This window comes from Bombus bifarius, unplaced genomic scaffold, assembly GCF_011952205.1.
Source record: "Bombus bifarius isolate JDL3187 unplaced genomic scaffold, Bbif_JDL3187 scf7180000009243, whole genome shotgun sequence".
Taxonomy (NCBI): Eukaryota; Metazoa; Arthropoda; class Insecta; order Hymenoptera; family Apidae; genus Bombus; species Bombus bifarius.
In genome coordinates this window covers 2,621,737-2,639,965 of record NW_022884989.1, presented here as the reverse complement: position 1 = coordinate 2,639,965, position 18,229 = coordinate 2,621,737, and the positions used below count along the sequence as shown (strand labels likewise).

The window sequence follows — 18,229 nt, the reverse complement described above, 5'->3', positions numbered from 1 at the left end:
GATTGAAAAAATTCTTGCTTCTGGAATAATTACGTTTTCGTATATCTTTTAAAAACAATTGAACGGAATCGATCGATCGCGTCACATAAAAGCTGATCTAATATTAAAATTGTTACTATCGAAAATTTGTCGAACTGCCTTCGTATACTGGCAAATGTCGCAAGACTTGCGTTATAAAAGCGAAGCAAAGAAACGGAGGCAAAGGTGGCGACTATCCAAACCATAAGATTGTTCCATTCGAAATGGCATCCTATAACGAATACGCGCCATACGCACGTGATCGATGTTTTACCGATCTTGTCGGTACCGATCTCCGGCAATTAACTCCGTCGGTATGCAGATCTCGATCGCATCGAAGAACGTACTCGAATGGCGGGTGGATACCTTTTTCCCCAGCCACCACTCATGAATTTGAAAACAGGGGCAAAGGATCGCACGGATCGGCAGGGATGAAAGTGGAGATCGACGGAGCATGCGCACACGCACAGAGAGACCGATACGCCGGCGCGGCGACTGGTTTTATCGTTCGGCGAAGTGCGACGTGCATGCACGTAGGAGGCGGTATATAAACAATGTGAAACATTCCACCGGCATGAGCACTTTCGCGCACTCTCGCCACTTCCTCAACCAAAACCTACCTATCCGAGGGTACAGAGAACAAGCGTCGGATATTCTTCTCACGACGAAAGATAAAGTCGATGGATATTATTGGAAGATTGAAAAATCTTGTCTTCGTTATGATATTAAGAATGACGCGACAGGTATACAGCGAGGAGATATTACTCTGTTCTAAATGGCGATTCAGAAACGGCAACGCCGTTAATAAATTCAGTATTCTCGTTGTATCTTTCTAAGGAAGCAATATCATTTCCTTTATTATGCGGCGACAGATAAATCTGTTGATAATATTCTTTCAAAGGTGTTACGAGTCGAAGCAGAATACGCGTAAATGTACGCGCTCTCGATGCAATGCTTTTAATCTATCGAAGTTATTTTTAGAGATCTGAATTGGAAAGTCTGTTGGGAAAAATGATGACTGGAAATTAAGAGAACCGTGTTTGCGAATGTATAAATACTGAATTTATATCGTAGCCAGCGCCGTGAAATGTGAATTTCACGAATTTCCGGTTAGGCAGTGAGAGAATGTGTCAATCCGACTGAAGTCGTATGCTGATGCGAGTCGTAGTCGACTCGAGAGAGGTATTCTATATAATATAACGATGTATAATTATTTCGAATAGTTTTCGCTGATTCGTGAATGTATATAAAGCTGAATTTCTTTAAATAAACAATTTACACACTTTTACGCCGTTTCTCTACAGACGAATCCTTGATACTTGTCTATTTTGTCAACTTATTTCAAGCCAGACTTTTAAAATATATAAATCTGTGCGCTTCGTGTCTCATTTTATAACAAACTAATTTTTATGAAAATATCATTCATTCGTATCGACGTTAAAAGTCACGATATTCCTATACTTCTTCCTCTCTGTCTATCTTTTAACATACGTTTTAACATCTACTCTATCAAATATCGCATTCTTTCAAATCCGACACGCACGCGCAATTTTCGCGTTCGTAACACATTGAATCTCGATATTTCAGTGATCTCCAAATAACACGTTGCAGGAAATAATCACCAACCAGCAATAACAGTCTCGTATTATCGAGGCCGATCGATCGTTTCCTTCGATTCGTTGCGTAGCTTCCGGCAGCGTCTTCTAGCTAGCAGACCGTTACCGGCATTTAGCAACGATTCGATCGCATCTCAATACGACCGAGTATACAGTACATACAATTTTATCCAGACCTAATTGTATACTAATGAAAACATAACATCGTAATTTGCGTTCAACGCGTCGCTGGTATAAGATTATTTAAGCTACTGTAAACTCTATAACATAGTGTATACCGACGAACAATTGTTCGCAGACAGGTGTTCGTGGTCAATCCGCGTACGTTGTCCGCAAAAACATGTACGCACGTAGATACATTGTTGTACATTAGCTGACGATATCGTTGCCTGATCTATGGACAATTATCCGTGACTCTGTCAGTGTGAACCAGGCTTAATTCATCATCTTCTTTCCATTTCTTTCTTTGTTTTGCGTAGCAATCTTAAATCCATTTCACGCCAGATACATATGTACTTTCTAAACTTTCTTGTACATGGTAGGTTAAGGCTAAGAGCAAGGAACTTTAAATACGCGTAACTTTCGAACCAATGCAACTCTAGACTCGAGACTGTTATATTTCGTCTATATTCATCGAGTGATACGTCGGGTTTTCGTTCGAATTTAGGGCGCGTAACAATTCTTCGTTTGAATTAGCCATCGTTTTGTACAACAGAGATTATATTTACAGGTACGAAAAATGACTTTTACAAAGTTTAACGAACAACCGTGGTGTTTAGACACGCAAGATGCAATTGATAACGTTCTTGGGTTCGATAACGAATCCACTTTTACTTTACCATGAATACTTTTAAGCACAAAATACGATTGCTGGGACGCTCGGTATAAACTGCACGATGTGTAACTTTCCAAGGCGATCGCACGAATAACAGACTGATGAAAATTGTCCACTCTTTACAATTGCGTTCGTTTGTCAAATACTCGTTAGAAGCACCGAGAAAGTTCCAATCGCCGTTACTGGGCAGTTTCTGCCTGGAGTTTGATTATTAATACAACGTGTGTCCCATTATATTGGCACCTCCGAGGTAAAATCACACGTGGCTAGGCCCATTCTTGAAGCCGTATGCCGCAACAACCACGTTCCTAGGGAGAACCATACAACCACTCCACAGCTCCGTCAGGCAAAACGCCCACCCCGTGACTGTGGCTACGTTCGGCGACCAGTTGTGTCGCCTCCAGTCCAATTTCACTATCACATATCTCGAACAATTACAATCAGATTGAATGACAACAATTGCTTAATTACGGCTATGATAGAATCTAGGCTAAATTTCAAAGAAAAGTCGAAAATATGGAATAAAAATTTAAAAATTTAAAAATTTAAAAATTTAAAAATTTAAAAATTTGAAAATTTGAAAATTTAAAAATTTAAAAATTTAAAAATTTGAAAATTTGAAAATTTGAAAATTTAAAAATTTAAAAATTTAAAAATTTAAAAATTTAAAAATTTAAAAATTTGAAAATTTAAAAATTTAAAAAATTAAGAAAATAACGTTAATCGAGACAACGATCTACAGTGAGATCCGTTATAACGAGACGTGATAAAGTGCACGCGTACCGAGCGAAAATTCAAAGTCGATTTCCTCGAAAACAAAGCCTCGAACGAAAAATTTGTATTTTATATTTTCGACTTCTTTTTTCGCGTAGAATCAGCCCCTTTCCGCTTGTACCACCAGTTACCAACCACCCTGTATATATGATAGTAATCAGAAAATGGAAAAAAGAAGTTTAAAAAACAGTGGTGGCCCGAGTCGAAGTTTCACCCAATAATTTACTAATTGGTAGTATATTAGAATTGACTAGTTACGAGGTACAGGTTACAGACTTGTTTGTGACAATCTTACAATCTTACGTCGAATAGGATAATCAGCATTCAATACGTACAATTTACGTCAACGTTTCATTTGGTTTATTATCAAACTTGTTATTATAATACCTACGCTAGAATTCATGAATAGATACTAACGACATGTAATTAGCGACTTGTAAACATGTAAACTTGCCAAATTACAAGTCGACTGATTATCCCGTTTCGCGTGAGACTGTAACATTCTAAAGTAGAAATATATGATCCGTGTCAATTTGTAACTTGTCGTTTGCTAACGTTATTTATTAATAGGTAAATCGATAAGTTACAAGTTGTACGTTGTAAATCTCCGTTCTACGATTTCATAATTTCCCGTCAAATAAGGTAATTAGATAATATATAACTTGTAAAATTTTATTTATTTCGTTACCAAACTCGTTAAAGTCACGCAATGATGTTTTTCGACGCTGCTTTTTAACTTGTAACTTGTGATTTGCGATTTGTAACGTCTCGCTAATACATACAGACAGTGTTAATTTCAACTGTACGAAATGGCTCGATATTTTCTAACGTATCTAGATTCGGATAAATAAAGTTCTACATATGGTAGATCGAAATGCACGAGAAACTCGCTCATCTATATCGAGATGGATCTAATCTAACGAATGATTTAATTTAAAAGCATTTAGCGATATCGCTGTTAGCGTCTGAAGAACGAGAACCAGTACGTCTCTTATGTCATTCGAAACTCTATAAGCTAGATAATTACACGTACGTTACGAGAGGAATGTGGCTTTCCCAACTTTTCCTCTTCCTGCTTCTACACGTTCATCTTTCGCTGTCTTTGTAAAACGAAGCTATCGAGCAACACAACGAGAGATAAACACGAAACAGACAGGAAAACGATCGAAAGTAGTCGTCCACTCGAACGTTGATCGTTAATTCAAACAGTGTTGTTTAATCAGCTACTTTAATACTTTGCTATACACGCGCGCGCTTTGCTCATCTTTTTCTAAATTCTTTTTGTCTCATAACGATAACGCATATAGGTGGAGGACAAAATAGCGTAAGGGACTTGCCGTGGAAGCATTAACGAACACATACATGCTGTTAGGATTAGGCCATGGTTACAATGGATTAGCTCAGGTACGGTGTTTTTCATGAACTAACGTTCTAATGGTGACGTCAAAACAATGAAGTATACAAGATTCTTATGAGAATAAGTACTTACGTTGCATGCATTTCTTTCTTCACGTGTTTCATTCGTCGAAGCACGCATCCACTGAAACCATAGCCTTACTCATTACTGTGATGCACCAACAGTATTATTTACAACATTTTCAATATCGTTCATGCTACAATAATGATATATGCGGAGTATGTAGAGGGCATTTAACTATAAGAGTATCAAAGTGTTGGTATAATCTCGTTTAATACGTTTAATACCAGTTCCGTATATGTCTTTTCCATCTTTTCCTTAAAAAAAAAAGTTGCTATTATTTTAAACGTAACGAAACATTCGCGTACGTTCTTGAAGCAACAACCCAATAATCATATCCATTGGTAAAAATAATAATTCTGCCACTTTTCGTTAACGAATCGCTTTCACTTAATCGATCTACCTGATGTTACAAATAATTTCATTTTAAAGTTTAAGATAAACGTTATCTGGCATAGTAGATGAGATACGTAAAATTCAGCCAGCAGTCAATCCGTTAAAAGATGCATCGACTGTATTCGTCCTACGCGCTTCCGTCTTTCTTCCCTCGTCATCTCTCTCTCTCGCTCTCTCGCTCTCTCTCTCGTTCTCCTTCCACCCACGGCTCGATGAATGCATCATGCGTGCATGCAGTTCGCCGCGCATTCCAGTAAAGTCCCTGATCTCCTGCCCTTGCGGTTTAGCATTCTCGTTAAGTCGCGCTGGAATGCTTCTCTTACGTATTTGCGAATAAATCGACGGTTTTATGAATAAATCTCAACGGCAAATTGCAGCGGCTACGGCAACGACGGATGATTAGATCGTAATCGATTTGATCCGTGGAACAACCTGTTCTTAATTGTAAAATAATTTCTACTTAGCGACGGCTTGATACGGAAAATTTATTATTGTCGTGACAGGAATCGCGGCTACGGATTGCCCCGTTCCAACCGCAGGTAGATCCGCGACACTGAAGCCTCTGACGCGACAAAGAATGCGCGCGAGAAACGCACACCGTCGACGCGGTCGGCCCTGACCAATAAAATACCGTCGTGCAATGAATATCTGCCGAAATAGCCAAGTGTGTTCTGTCACGACTATCGCCAATGATAATGCGATCTATGTGACAGCTGACTCGTATGTTAAAATCAAGCGAAAATTATTCCAGCGGTATCCTAACTATTGGAACGCGAAGAACGTTTGATGCATATGCGTATGAGTTACGATTATACGCGTGTGCACAAATGAGTTGTAACACAGAGTGGCCCGCCTGAACTGTTAGATACCGTTTTCCTGCAAACTGTAGCAGACATCGATTAATTCTTTTCTACGTTTTAACGGCACAAGGAGATTGATCGCTACGAAGCGCGAGGAATTTTTCTGTCACGACTACAAAGGGATGCAAGAGGGCGGCTCTCGTTCTCTTTGACGCAATGTCGTATTAATTCCCGTTTGTTAGGACAGTTCTTAGAAAACTGAATAACATTCGTTCGAAGCATCTTTCGTTATTTTGCATAATCGACGAGTGGCGACGAATGGAAAATGTAAAGGCAGGCTCGAGCCAAGGCGCCAGACAGTAATTAATTAAAGCAGATTTAATTTCCAAGACATTCGCAAAAAACGCATTACCACGGTGAATTCTGCCTGTAACTGTGCGTCCGTGACAGCGTATGCGCTAATTATAAGATAATACTATTGACAACGTAAAGCGAATAGGTGAGGAAAATTACGAAGAAGCAAAAGAAGAAGAGAAAGAGGAAGACCCATAGGTTACGACTGAATTTATTTCGACGATAATCGTAAGAGTCACCCGCGCTCTCCCGGATAGGATACAGGGAACGCGGAAGTGCGTATGTACGTGCGCGTTGAACGCGTAGCTTTGTATAGCTGCGAACGTTCATAAACCGTGGCTCTGCAAGAAGCGCTCGTCGTGCAAACAACGCATCCTATGATAGCACGCAGGAAATGCTTGTCGCCAGTATTGTAAATACTCTGACAGACCTATATGATATTCGATATCTATGGTCTTTCGCTTAATATTTGCCGTATACTTTATAACTGTAATCTTTATAGCGTAACTATCTATAGCAGCAATTTCTCGCGTGACTTTGCGTAAAGAAAAATCCAATAACGGGATATGTCGGAGAATGTTGAAAAAGAAAAATTCTGCCAATTGATTAATAAAGAAATAGAAGTTTAAGGCCGCACACCCTAATAACAGAGTCACGTCGATAACACGAATTATTAATAATAATACGATAAGATATGATTAGCTTCTATATAAGTAGGTATACTTGTAACTATATATATTCTTAATTATTTAGCTGTTTTTACATTCAGATTTTTGTTTTCCTATGAATTGTTTATCCCTAACTTCACTCTACTTGCTTTTCATTAAACCGTTAGTAACAGATACCGTTGACTAAATGATTTCCTGTTAATAGATTTTCGAGTTCAATTTGACGATGCGCTTGTTTATGTAGCGTAATCCACGTCGTGATCACGATACACGTGGTATCTGCTTGACAATTTTGAAGTTTACGACCGTAGCAAACGACAAGGTGAAGTATTTAAAAAATATGCTTTTAATACCTTTCTTAAAGCAGGTAGACAGATCGTTGGCTGTTTCAACGATAATCACGCAATGCGTTTTTATTTATCTTTATTTATGAGGCACTCCTTAAGTAATTACAGTCGAAGAACCGAAACTCTCCGATAAAAATCGAATCTTTGCTCTTCGCTTTATCACGCGTATCTCTTATCTATCACTTAATCCTGAATACTTCAACCGTTTCTCCCAACAATTTAGTCGTCGACGGACTTCGACGATCTTATTAACAGCCAAGTCTACACTGACAGGCAATTGTCCGCGGACACGTGAAGCAGCCGATCAGTGGCAGACAAAATTCAAGTGCAGAAACAGTTCGCGTATAAAAGCTACGTCCACACTGGCGGATAATTGTCGACAAGCATACGTCATCCGGGGAAAAGTCTCGAATGACACGACGCGGTATTTGCGTGTCGAAAGTGAAAATATTTTTATCAGAGAAAGTGAAAAAATTTTTATCGGAGAAGTTTTCTTATTTACTTGTGTGATGTTGCAGATATTGTGACATACATGTACATAAACAGTTACCGATATATGTATATGCTAATTCGAACTTCGATGGTACACAGCGAAACCAGTGACGGTATGTTTAACGTGTTTAGCGAATATTTTCTATAATTGACTGTCTCTATAACGCCATGCGAGTTATAAATTTCGATATTTTTCATCGAACAAGAATAAATACTTCTGTCAAAGTGTAAATGCATGTACTACGATATACATACATATTATACGAAGCACACATACATAGAATGCATGGAACAACAGAGTGATTTTACGATATGTACGTGTGATAATAAATAGAAAATGCAGCATGTCTTAATTGTACCCCCCTGGCACGTCTTGTATAACTTAGATACATGTATATGTATTTATTGAATTGTAAATGAATTATAAAGCGTCACGTTATGCCTAAATCCGGTTTCACACAGAGATTCGCGAATCGTGGTAACCGAGGGTGGCGAAGCCATCTCCAGAAAGGGTGAGAGATACGTTTGGGGCTACATCGATGATTGGTTGTGATCGCGCAAGTACGTAATTTTCTTTCTCGTCGAGTAAGAACATGTACCATACATGTTCGTAAGTAAAAGCGAGCCAAAAGATCGGTCAGAGCCACGTCAGCGCTCTAGCAGTTTTGTCAGAAGGTGTCAATGTGGAGCCGTATGAAATTTAATGGTCCATCTCTATATTCCTATATCCGTGATATGCGCAAAGATCGAAAGAAGCCTTCTGGAAGGAATACGAATCTGATTGGTTGTTTCTGGCAGACTCGATACAATCGTAAAGTTACGCGCGTGTAAAACAGTATAACATCGGGTGATAATGAGCGACACAGAGCAACAGTATCTTCTTTGCCTGTTGCATCTCACGAGACTTCTTTCCATCTCCGAACTCCGTACATATAATCAGTTTCTATCATACGCGTATCGCGCTGCGCGTATCTTCGTGTGAAACCGACCTATCCGAATGTAGAACTGTTCTTATCCGAATATCACAGCGCTATGTGCATATTGTACTATTGGGTTGTCCGGAAAGTGTCTTTCTTTTACAGATACATCTTTTACAACGACGCATCTTTATACAAACATGAATAATAATACAAACAAACAATAATATAAAACGGAAAATGTTGTGAAAGAAATCCATTATTTCCTTATAAAACGAAAGAAACTTTTCAGACGATCTAATACTTTAGCGTAATAGTGCCACCAAGCAGCCTATTTACAACTTATACAGTTTCCATTTCTCAGGTTAAGACAAGGAACTAAATTTTCTAACGACGTAAAATTCTTATTACAGAAGGTTAGGAATGAGTTCGTGCAAAGAGTACGAACAGCCGATTCTCGCAGACGAAGAAGAATACGAACAAATGATCCCACGGTAATTTCAATGAGCATCAAAATTGAAGTCCAAAGAGGGAGACAGGGATTCAACGAGATTCGTCGGTGTCCATGGAGATTCGGTAAGAGTAGAGAAAGAATAATCCTGGTACGACCTGTAGGCAAATCGTCGCTCTAGTTTCGATCTGCTGTGTCTCCGCTGCTTTGTAAACTAAGGAAACCGAGTTTCGAGTTTACGAGGTTTAACACTGTCGCGTGGAGTTAGGAATTACAAGAGCTAAACGTTTGTTGCTGTCTAAGCAGAATTTTCATCGTGTTACAGTGAATTTGTATTTGCATTGAAAAGCAGCTAATCTTAGAAACTAAGAGGACGAAATGGCGAGAGGCTGTTGTTGCGATCGTTACGCAAATGATATCGACGCTAAATGTCGAAGCCAACGGTGATTGAGAAGGCAACGTGTGCCGGCTGAACGATATATCAGATGAACAAACTGCCGACAATTGGGTCGCCGTCAAGCATCACATAGTCATTCCATCGAATTCAATTTGACGATATCGCAGAACCGAAACATGGCTACCCTGGTAATTGCGGATTACGCGGTGATCGCAATTACGATGCTCATTAGTTCAGGAATTGGTGTATTACTGGCTCACCGGAGGAAACAGAAATCAACGGAAATTTACTTTAGGTGCAATAATTCTTCCATGTAAAAATTGTTTCGACTCTTGTGTAAATAAATATGGGACACGCTTAAGACGAGATACATAGATTTATTTATATATATATGGTAGGAGTATTTCATGGCGGACAGATCGATGGGAGTGGCACCAGTCGCAATAGGTTTAATGGTTTCGTACCTATCTGCGGTTAGTTTGTTGGGAGTAAGCTCAGAAAATTACGTGTATGGTACTCAGTACGCTGTGATCAACATTTCTTACGGGCTTGCTACTCCCTTCGTCGCTTACTTATACATGCCGGTATTTTCAAACTTGGCAATGCCAGCGCCTTTGAGGTAGGTTTCTAGAAAAATTCAATTTCAATTTCAATTGAATAACTTTTGTAAGATAAAGAACCAAGACCGCTAAAGTATCGTTACGTATGACAATTTTATTTTAACGATACGTGAAGTATTAGTGGTTCGTGGTAGTCAACGATAGTGAAACTTTTATTGTTTGTAAACAGTACCGATAAGATATAGATAGTTCTAAGTAAAACTAAAAAATAGTACGGTAGAGCTACGTTTATTTGGAAGCTCAGTTTCTATTATTCCAACTACGATCGAACGTAATTTTGTCAAACGTATTTTCGCAAAGTAAATTCTATGCATCAAAAGGGGAACAATTGACACGAATCCTACGTTGTTTCAAACAATAATCGGAACTGCTCGGTTATCCGAACTGTTTCGTCTCCCTGTTCGGATAAACGAGATTGTATCGTATACGATAGAAGCACAGTTATGACAATATTATATATTGAACAACGTATAAAAAAGACACGAATAAAATAAAAGAAATTTTCCTATGCTTTCAGTATTTGTACAAACGTTTTGGTAAAGCGGCGAGGCTGGCAGGAAGCTTCGCTTTTATACTTCAGCTGCTTCTGTACAGCGGTGTAGTGCTGTACGCACCCGCGCTTGCTCTAGAAGCTACCACAGGTATCTCGACAACTGCAAGCGTAATCGGCATGGGATTAGTCTGCACGTTTTATTCGACGATAGGCGGTATCAAGGCAGTCCTCGTTACTGACATATTTCAGAGTCTCTTGATGCTGATAGCCGTTATCTTGGTGATCGTTACAGCAGCCGTGAATGTCGGAGGTCTCGATCAGATATGGGGAGATTGCTCGTCAAGGGTCGCGAATAGAATTCGATAGGTGAACGTACCATTTTTCAGACGATATTCGTACTAGGAATGCATAGATCGCTAGAACTAACGGCGTGTACAACACCGGGTTCTTTTTACACTCGTGTGTTATAACATTTGTATTGTGACGCTTGTATGATATTATATTTATAACTTTATTCTTATTTTGCTTTCTTACTTCTTTCTATTCTTCGCTCTTTCAAGCATTAGAGTTAAGAAGCAGTAAGTTGTACTATTAGAACATAGCGATAACGCGTTTGTTATAGTTTCTGAGATAGTTCTGATATTTTTTGCGATAGCTAAACAGGCCAATATGTAGCTGACTTCTGCATTCGCGTTCGAAGTACAAGCAAAAACACAAATGTGATTGCGTAGGCTGGTAAAACTTGAACATTTTCTTTCAATTTCCGACCGGTGGTTCCCTCGAGACTTCTGTTCCTCGTAACGAATGCTATACGTCGCGATAAGCAAACAATTTGGCCTTGAAAATCATGCTCAACGTCAATTTCGCGATTGCTTCTTCCAACGGACCTGCACCGATTCAAAGCTACAGAAACACCTCTCAAAGACATGACATTTTTGACAAACACCCTGTATATTCTCGTGCGTAGCTTACGGAGCACTTGCTAATTTTAAGTTCGAATAACAATATAACTTAGTTTTTGTTATGATACGCATGATTAATAAGTAACGATTTAATTTTATAATTAAAACGTCCACTTACGCTTATCGCGAGTAGGTACTCGTATCGAGTGTCTCGTACGACGTTACTTACGGACGACAATGTATTTGCAGAAGTGAGTACGTATATGGTTCTGGTCGGTCTGCAAAACTCAATTACGATGCAGTCTCATGGAACCTAGAAGTCCGTGCGTGCATCGTTCAACGTGAAAATTACAATTTATTCTCATTATTAAATAAATAGGAAGAGCTGCGGCGAATTGCCAACTAAAATCTCAATCTACCAGTGTTCGGTAGATATTACGATATTATTACGCTTTACGTATCGTTTAGAACAGCGAAACAATCAGAGCATGATTCTTTAACCGTGGTTATAATACGAACCGTTATGTTGTATAACACGAGTATAACAGTGCGCTAGCAACTGGTTAAATCGATTTTCTCTTTGGCATTATATATTGCAAATTGCCACGAGCGTGATGCACTTAACACACTTTCAAATACCATGCCGGGCATGAAACATTTATTTTACGAGGAATCCAGTCGGGTATCGATACTGACAATGGTATGTGCATTCATTCAGCATTTCAATGGACCCAACGGTGCGACACACCTGGTGGAGCTTGACATTTGGAGGTTTCTTCACCTACCTTTCCTTGTACGGCACCAACCAAGTTCAAGTTCAGAGAATGCTAACCATCAAGTGAGTATCTACCCGCTGCCGACTTTCTACACAATGCGTATGTGTCCTACGATACCGTCAATTATACACGTTCATCGGAATTCCATAATTAATTACCGTAAGTCGACGCGACGTCTTCGTTGATACGCTTCTAAACGTTGAAAGACGATAAAGAATTCCATATCGACGTTTACGAGTTCGTAGAACGCTGCGCTTCTTCGGCTATTTCAAAATTTACCGGTATATCGAGAAAAAGAACACGAAAAAATTTTCGTGTAACAGCTGTGTAATAAGATAAGTACATTGTAAAGTGAATTATTTTCTCATCTTGTTAACACTTTTTGTGGTATTATTTCGATAAACGAAATATATTTTCATCGTCGATAACGGAGGAATACATTTCCGTCATCGATGATGATTAGCAGTAACAAAAAAGTGCTCTCATCGCTTATAGGCAATGATTATTTGTAATCAAAAATAGTTTCCGCTATCGATAACGATTATAGATAACTAAAATCGCTTATAACGATTGTTCGTAGCTAGAATATTTACAAATTAATATTTTTTAATCGTCTATTTTTCCTGAATAATCCCTTTGAGATTTAGCGAGTTAAAAAATTAACTTTTTTGCGCTTTGAATGATACGTAACACGATACGAAGACTACGTGGCAAAAACGTACCAAGTTCAATTTTTACGTTGGTTACTGATTGAAAAGTAGTGGATGTTCTATTTTTATTATTTCAAATAGTTTCATCGTGTGAGCTATTTCAATAAATACATGCAAACGCTAACACAGCTTCTGTGTTAAATTCATCTTAAATATAATTCAGTAAATATTAATAAACTCGTTACCTTTTTTCAATTACAGATTAATTAATTAGATATTACAGATAAATATTTATGAGATAATCAAATATATTATTATAGCCAATATCATTTATAGCATAACTAGAAGAAACTCGAATTAACCTCGTTTAAGATCGATCGGTAAAGTTTGTACGTAATTCAAGAATCTTCAACCTACTGTTCCGCTAATCCATTTCGTAGCAGCAACAAAAACTCGTAAAACGAGCAAATAACGATGCACGATCTTCGAATCGATCGATCTTTCCTCTTTCTTTCGTCCAATCGTAAATTAACGTTCGATAAATCAACGAACCGACCTACGAACGAAACTTCTATACAGCTCGAATATTGCGTATCCCGATCCGAATTCCAATGGCATTGTATTCATCTCGAGGCACATTATCGCGATTCTCTTGTTCGTAGCGTGACGACACGACAGAAAGACGGAGGAATTTTCCTGTAGACTTTATCCGAGCTACGCATCTCGCATGCATACCGCCAGTAGCGATCGTTCGATAAATCGTTCTTCGTCCGCTACGCCGTTGATTCGGTTTAACGATAATCGTCCATAAAATTATCGCTATGGCCGAATTTTTCGCTTTTAGAAACGTGAAGGACGCGCAAACTGCCATTTGGTGGAGTTGGCCATTGTCTTCGCTGATGTCTTTGGGCCTATGCTTTGCCGGTTTGGCGATATATACCAAGTATCGTGATTGCGACCCCCTTCAGGCCGGAAGAATCAACTCGTACGATCAATTAATGCCGCTTTACGTGATGGACATGCTCTCCGAGTATCCAGGTGTGCCAGGACTTTTTATAGCCGGCATCTTCAGCGCTGGACTCAGCACCATCTCCGCCACGGTGAATTCCCTAGCCGCCGTTATGCTCGAAGATTTTATCAAACCCGTATATCGTTTTCGGTAAGATTCATAACACCGTGAAACGAGCTGAATCTACTATGCCTTCGGTCGTAATATACGATAATCTGTATTTAGAGGATGATTCAATGACCCAGAATAAGGTGAAAATCGAGAATGACGAAGTTGCATCGGAGGCTTCGTCTTTTAGAGAACGGGCATTGCTTTGTCAAGGACAGAAGCAGATAGTTGACAGAACTTTATTCTATATTGGGAAATAAATTAAAAATATTAAATAGCATTTTTTTCGTTTAACAGCACGTTTTCGGGAAAAGCGAATTTGTATATATTTGGTCATGAATAGACCGCATTAATTTATGCATTTATGCGGAAACCATAAGATCTCGCGTAATCTCTTAACTCATCTCCCCTAATTAAACCTCTGCACTCCGAATTTTATTTCAATTTCCTTGCCAGCAGCTCTCAACGCTTTTAAACGTTTTATTTGAAATTTACTTTAACCAAGAAATAAGACAATTTAAATAAACAAAGGAAGAAACAAATTCGTTTAAATACCAGCTTTATTCACACTATCGTTGCACTTTGTAATTTTTAAGTGTACGATATATCTTGAAACAATTTCCAGGTTGCATTCCTGATTTTCTTTCGCACGTTTCACAAAAAAAAGGTGGGACTGAAAGAATGTCGAGTGGGACTCGACAAAGGAGCTCCTGAGATAAAAACCGATGTCGAGTCACACTCGACATAGGAGTGCAAAGGGTTAATACATCGTTACTTGTCTCTTGGTATTCCGATCACTCGTACAAACCCGCGTGTACGTACGTGCGATATATGTAATCCACTACATCAGCATAGAAACAATTAATGCTATTTCAGGGGCAAGGAGATTACCGCAACCGGATCGATCATAGTCAGCAAGATTCTGGCTTTTATAGTCGGTATCGCTTGCATAGGATTGGCATTTATGGGTCGATTTCTTGGCGGGCTTCTTCAGGCTGCTTTGACGATTTTCGGCGTGGTCGGTGGTCCTGTGTTCGGCATGTTCACTTTGGGCATGTTCACGCGGTTGGGAAATCAGAAAGGAGCCATCATCGGCCTCTTGATTAGCCTCGTTTTCTCTTTATGGATCGGTTTCGGTCAGCCAAAGCCACCGATTCCAAACAAAGTGAACGTCACCGCCTTAAACTGTAGCTACGCCGATGCATATTACGATCACGAGAAATCGTCGAATTTGCATTTCGAATACCAGTAAGGAATTCGCCTGCTATTCATTGACTACGCATATTTTCAGTCTCCGTTCTACGCACATTTTCTGATACATGCAACTGCTTCTTGGCTTTCATCATTTCAGATATTTTTCGAGGTTTAGCGTAGTGGGAAATAATATATGGAAAGTCGTATCCTTTAAAAGAAACTTTTTCCCAACTATTTCGTATTTCTATTTATTTATATCTATCTGCATATTAGTATTCGAGATTATAACTGTATTAGATATAACTGTATTCGATATTACGAGCAAGTAAGTATTTCATTTTGAATATTCTATGTACACTTGCAGTACGTTTTCGTTACAAGTACACGTGTTTGTCCTTTGAACTATCTGCTGTCTAGTTATTAACGTTAATTGTATTACAGAATTATCGTTATCGTTAAGAATATTTTTATCGTTCACTGATCTCATAAATTTCTTCCCTATTAAATATCTTTGCACGTATATAAAATAATTTTATACAATTTTGCCGTTTAAATTTTTCTTATTCAACATTTCATCGATGATACACTTATAAAAATAATCGGCAGTTGTACAAAAATAGAATTATTTCTAAGAATATTTGTTAACGTTATTTGGAGAAAGATAAATTTACAGTACTATGCAAAAGAATAGTATCTATTAGAAACACTTTTTCGAAATCGTGCTTCTTACCACGACTTACTTACGCTAAACTACGTCTGCACCTGTCACATCAAATCGCCAACGTTTTCCTTAATCGCAAAATTAATACTTATTCCACGTAGTACAATTTACCATAATTGATTTCTAAGAGGTAATAAATTATACGGCTTTTCTGTTGCAGGCAAAATAACAATGACTCGTACTTCTACCTCTACCGTATTTCCTACATGTGGTACTGTCCACTAGGAAGTTTGATCAGTTTCGTAGTAGGATGGATTTCCAGTTGGATTTTGAATTTAATTCCACGTAAAGAATCCAAGAATACGCAGCCAGAACTTTTCACACCGACCTAGTCATCACGACCATACAGAGAAGAATCGAGAAATTCGAATGAATTTCAAAGCACAGTAGCACCGCGTACGTACGCTGATTCGCGTAACGAGTGACGCAACAGACATCTAAGAACGAACTTGTTCACATACATTCATACATACATACATTCATACATACACACATAATTTTACGATAACGAATAACCACTATCGTCTTCTAAATATCCTACGATTTCCACCGGCGCTCGAGTTACCATTAATCGGTTGCATTATACAATTTTTAAACGGACGATCGCTCCTTAGAAGATACTGCCTCGTCATCCTATAATTTCCAACATCGTCATGAACAACGTGTGTCTCTGGTATTTCTGCGATTAAAAATTACACGTCTCCTCGTGCAAGAAAACAGAGCTAACTTATCGATCGTTTATTTGCAACGCGCTATGGCTCGCGCGAGTCTCGCGAATGGCCTTCACCTAAAAACAACCGAAACAAAGCCCAAATCCGTGCAACAAGGTAGCTGTCTTATCTCGACAAAAATCTGATCGATTAAAGGAAAGATCGGTTAAATCGCGGTAGCGGATAACTGAAAGCCTATCGTATTTTGAAAAAAAAAAAAAAATAGAACATGTTAGGTAGAATATCTTAACTACGGAAAGCTAGGTGCCATTCGAAAAAATATGTAGAAGATCCGTCGGAGAGATAGTTCGGACGAAATCGCGGTCGATACAACACGTACTCGGTTTCCTTTCGGAATTCCGATTATCGTCACGAGGCGTCAACCTCTTCTCCTTCTCTGCAATGAGGAGTAGACGTAAACACTACTCGAACCACGGGTGTGCTGAACGTTTACCGAAACGTTCGCAAATCACGATGGAATGCCGTCAGACTAGTGTTCCCGTGCGCGGCACACGGTGACATACAGAACGAAGCAACGACCCGTGCACTGTGCAGCGCTTACGTAAGGAAATAACGCCGTATCGAGAGAGACAGAGGGGAATGGAGGGAAGGGGAGCAAGAGAGAGAGAGAGAGAAAGAGAGAGAGAGAAGAGAGACCGAATGGACCACCTCGTGCTTCGTTTCGTCTATATACTAAAGCCGCGTATTCAACGTGGTCACGTAGTACGCTTGCAAATGTTTGTGAGCTTTTTGAAATGTTAATGGGCGAGCGTGCGTGACAAACGTTTGTCAACCACTTCTACTAAACAAACGTTAGCAAACAAGGGCTTGTTTATGAGCACCTGTCGCTTACGCATCGGTACCGCCAGTTTTTAACTTCAACCGTACGGAGGTCGCGGTTATCGATGTGCTCTGAAACACAGAACGCACAGAATCGAGAAATCAGAGCGGTGTAAATCAGTTCATTCCCAATTTTCGTAAAATAGCGTTTGGTGTTTATTGTTATAAAAAATTGATTATACTTTATGGAGTCGTGAAAACGTATCGTGGCGGATAATAAAGCTATAACTTAAAATACATTTACCGTGTAAACGTGGTCCCTTCATGTCCGGCCCACTTCAAACGTAACGCTACAGTTCATGTATTTTATTTTATATTATTTGTTATACATGTAACACATATATATGTGGGATAGTGTGACGTCAGGGGAGGACGTGGCGTGGGGGGTAATTGTTTATAAACGTTGTCAAGATATGTTAATGTTGTCAAGGAGTGTTGTGAGCGTTACCAAGGTTAAGGGAATAAATGTTAAGGGGGAAAAAAATAATGGAAAATGCTATCAGAGTTGAATTTATCGTGGTCGTGTGAAGTTCGTCGTCGAAACGCGGTATTATATTCGATTTCGCGTGAGTGCAACGATATTGTACTTATCATACTGTTTTCTATAAACTTATAATATAACATTCCTACATATATATATATATATGTTCTACTATAATAAAGT

General features: G+C 38.9%; 2 protein-coding genes across 2 annotated transcripts in view; one reads left to right on the top strand and one right to left on the bottom strand.

The window, feature by feature from the left end:
- LOC117214868 (protein expanded-like) overlaps nt 1–18,229 on the bottom strand; it is a 121,928-nt gene that overhangs the window by 61,951 nt on the left and 41,748 nt on the right.
- Nucleotides 8,652–16,941, top strand: LOC117214871 (putative sodium-dependent multivitamin transporter). The gene is given in 11 exon segments (XM_033461255.1): nt 8,652–8,776; nt 9,108–9,270; nt 9,495–9,824; nt 9,939–10,130; nt 10,133–10,161; nt 10,680–10,982; nt 10,984–11,021; nt 12,276–12,395; nt 13,828–14,142; nt 14,977–15,348; nt 16,176–16,941. Coding segments are annotated over 9 exon segments (1,647 nt in total). The 5' UTR covers nt 8,652–8,776; nt 9,108–9,270; nt 9,495–9,718; the 3' UTR covers nt 16,348–16,941.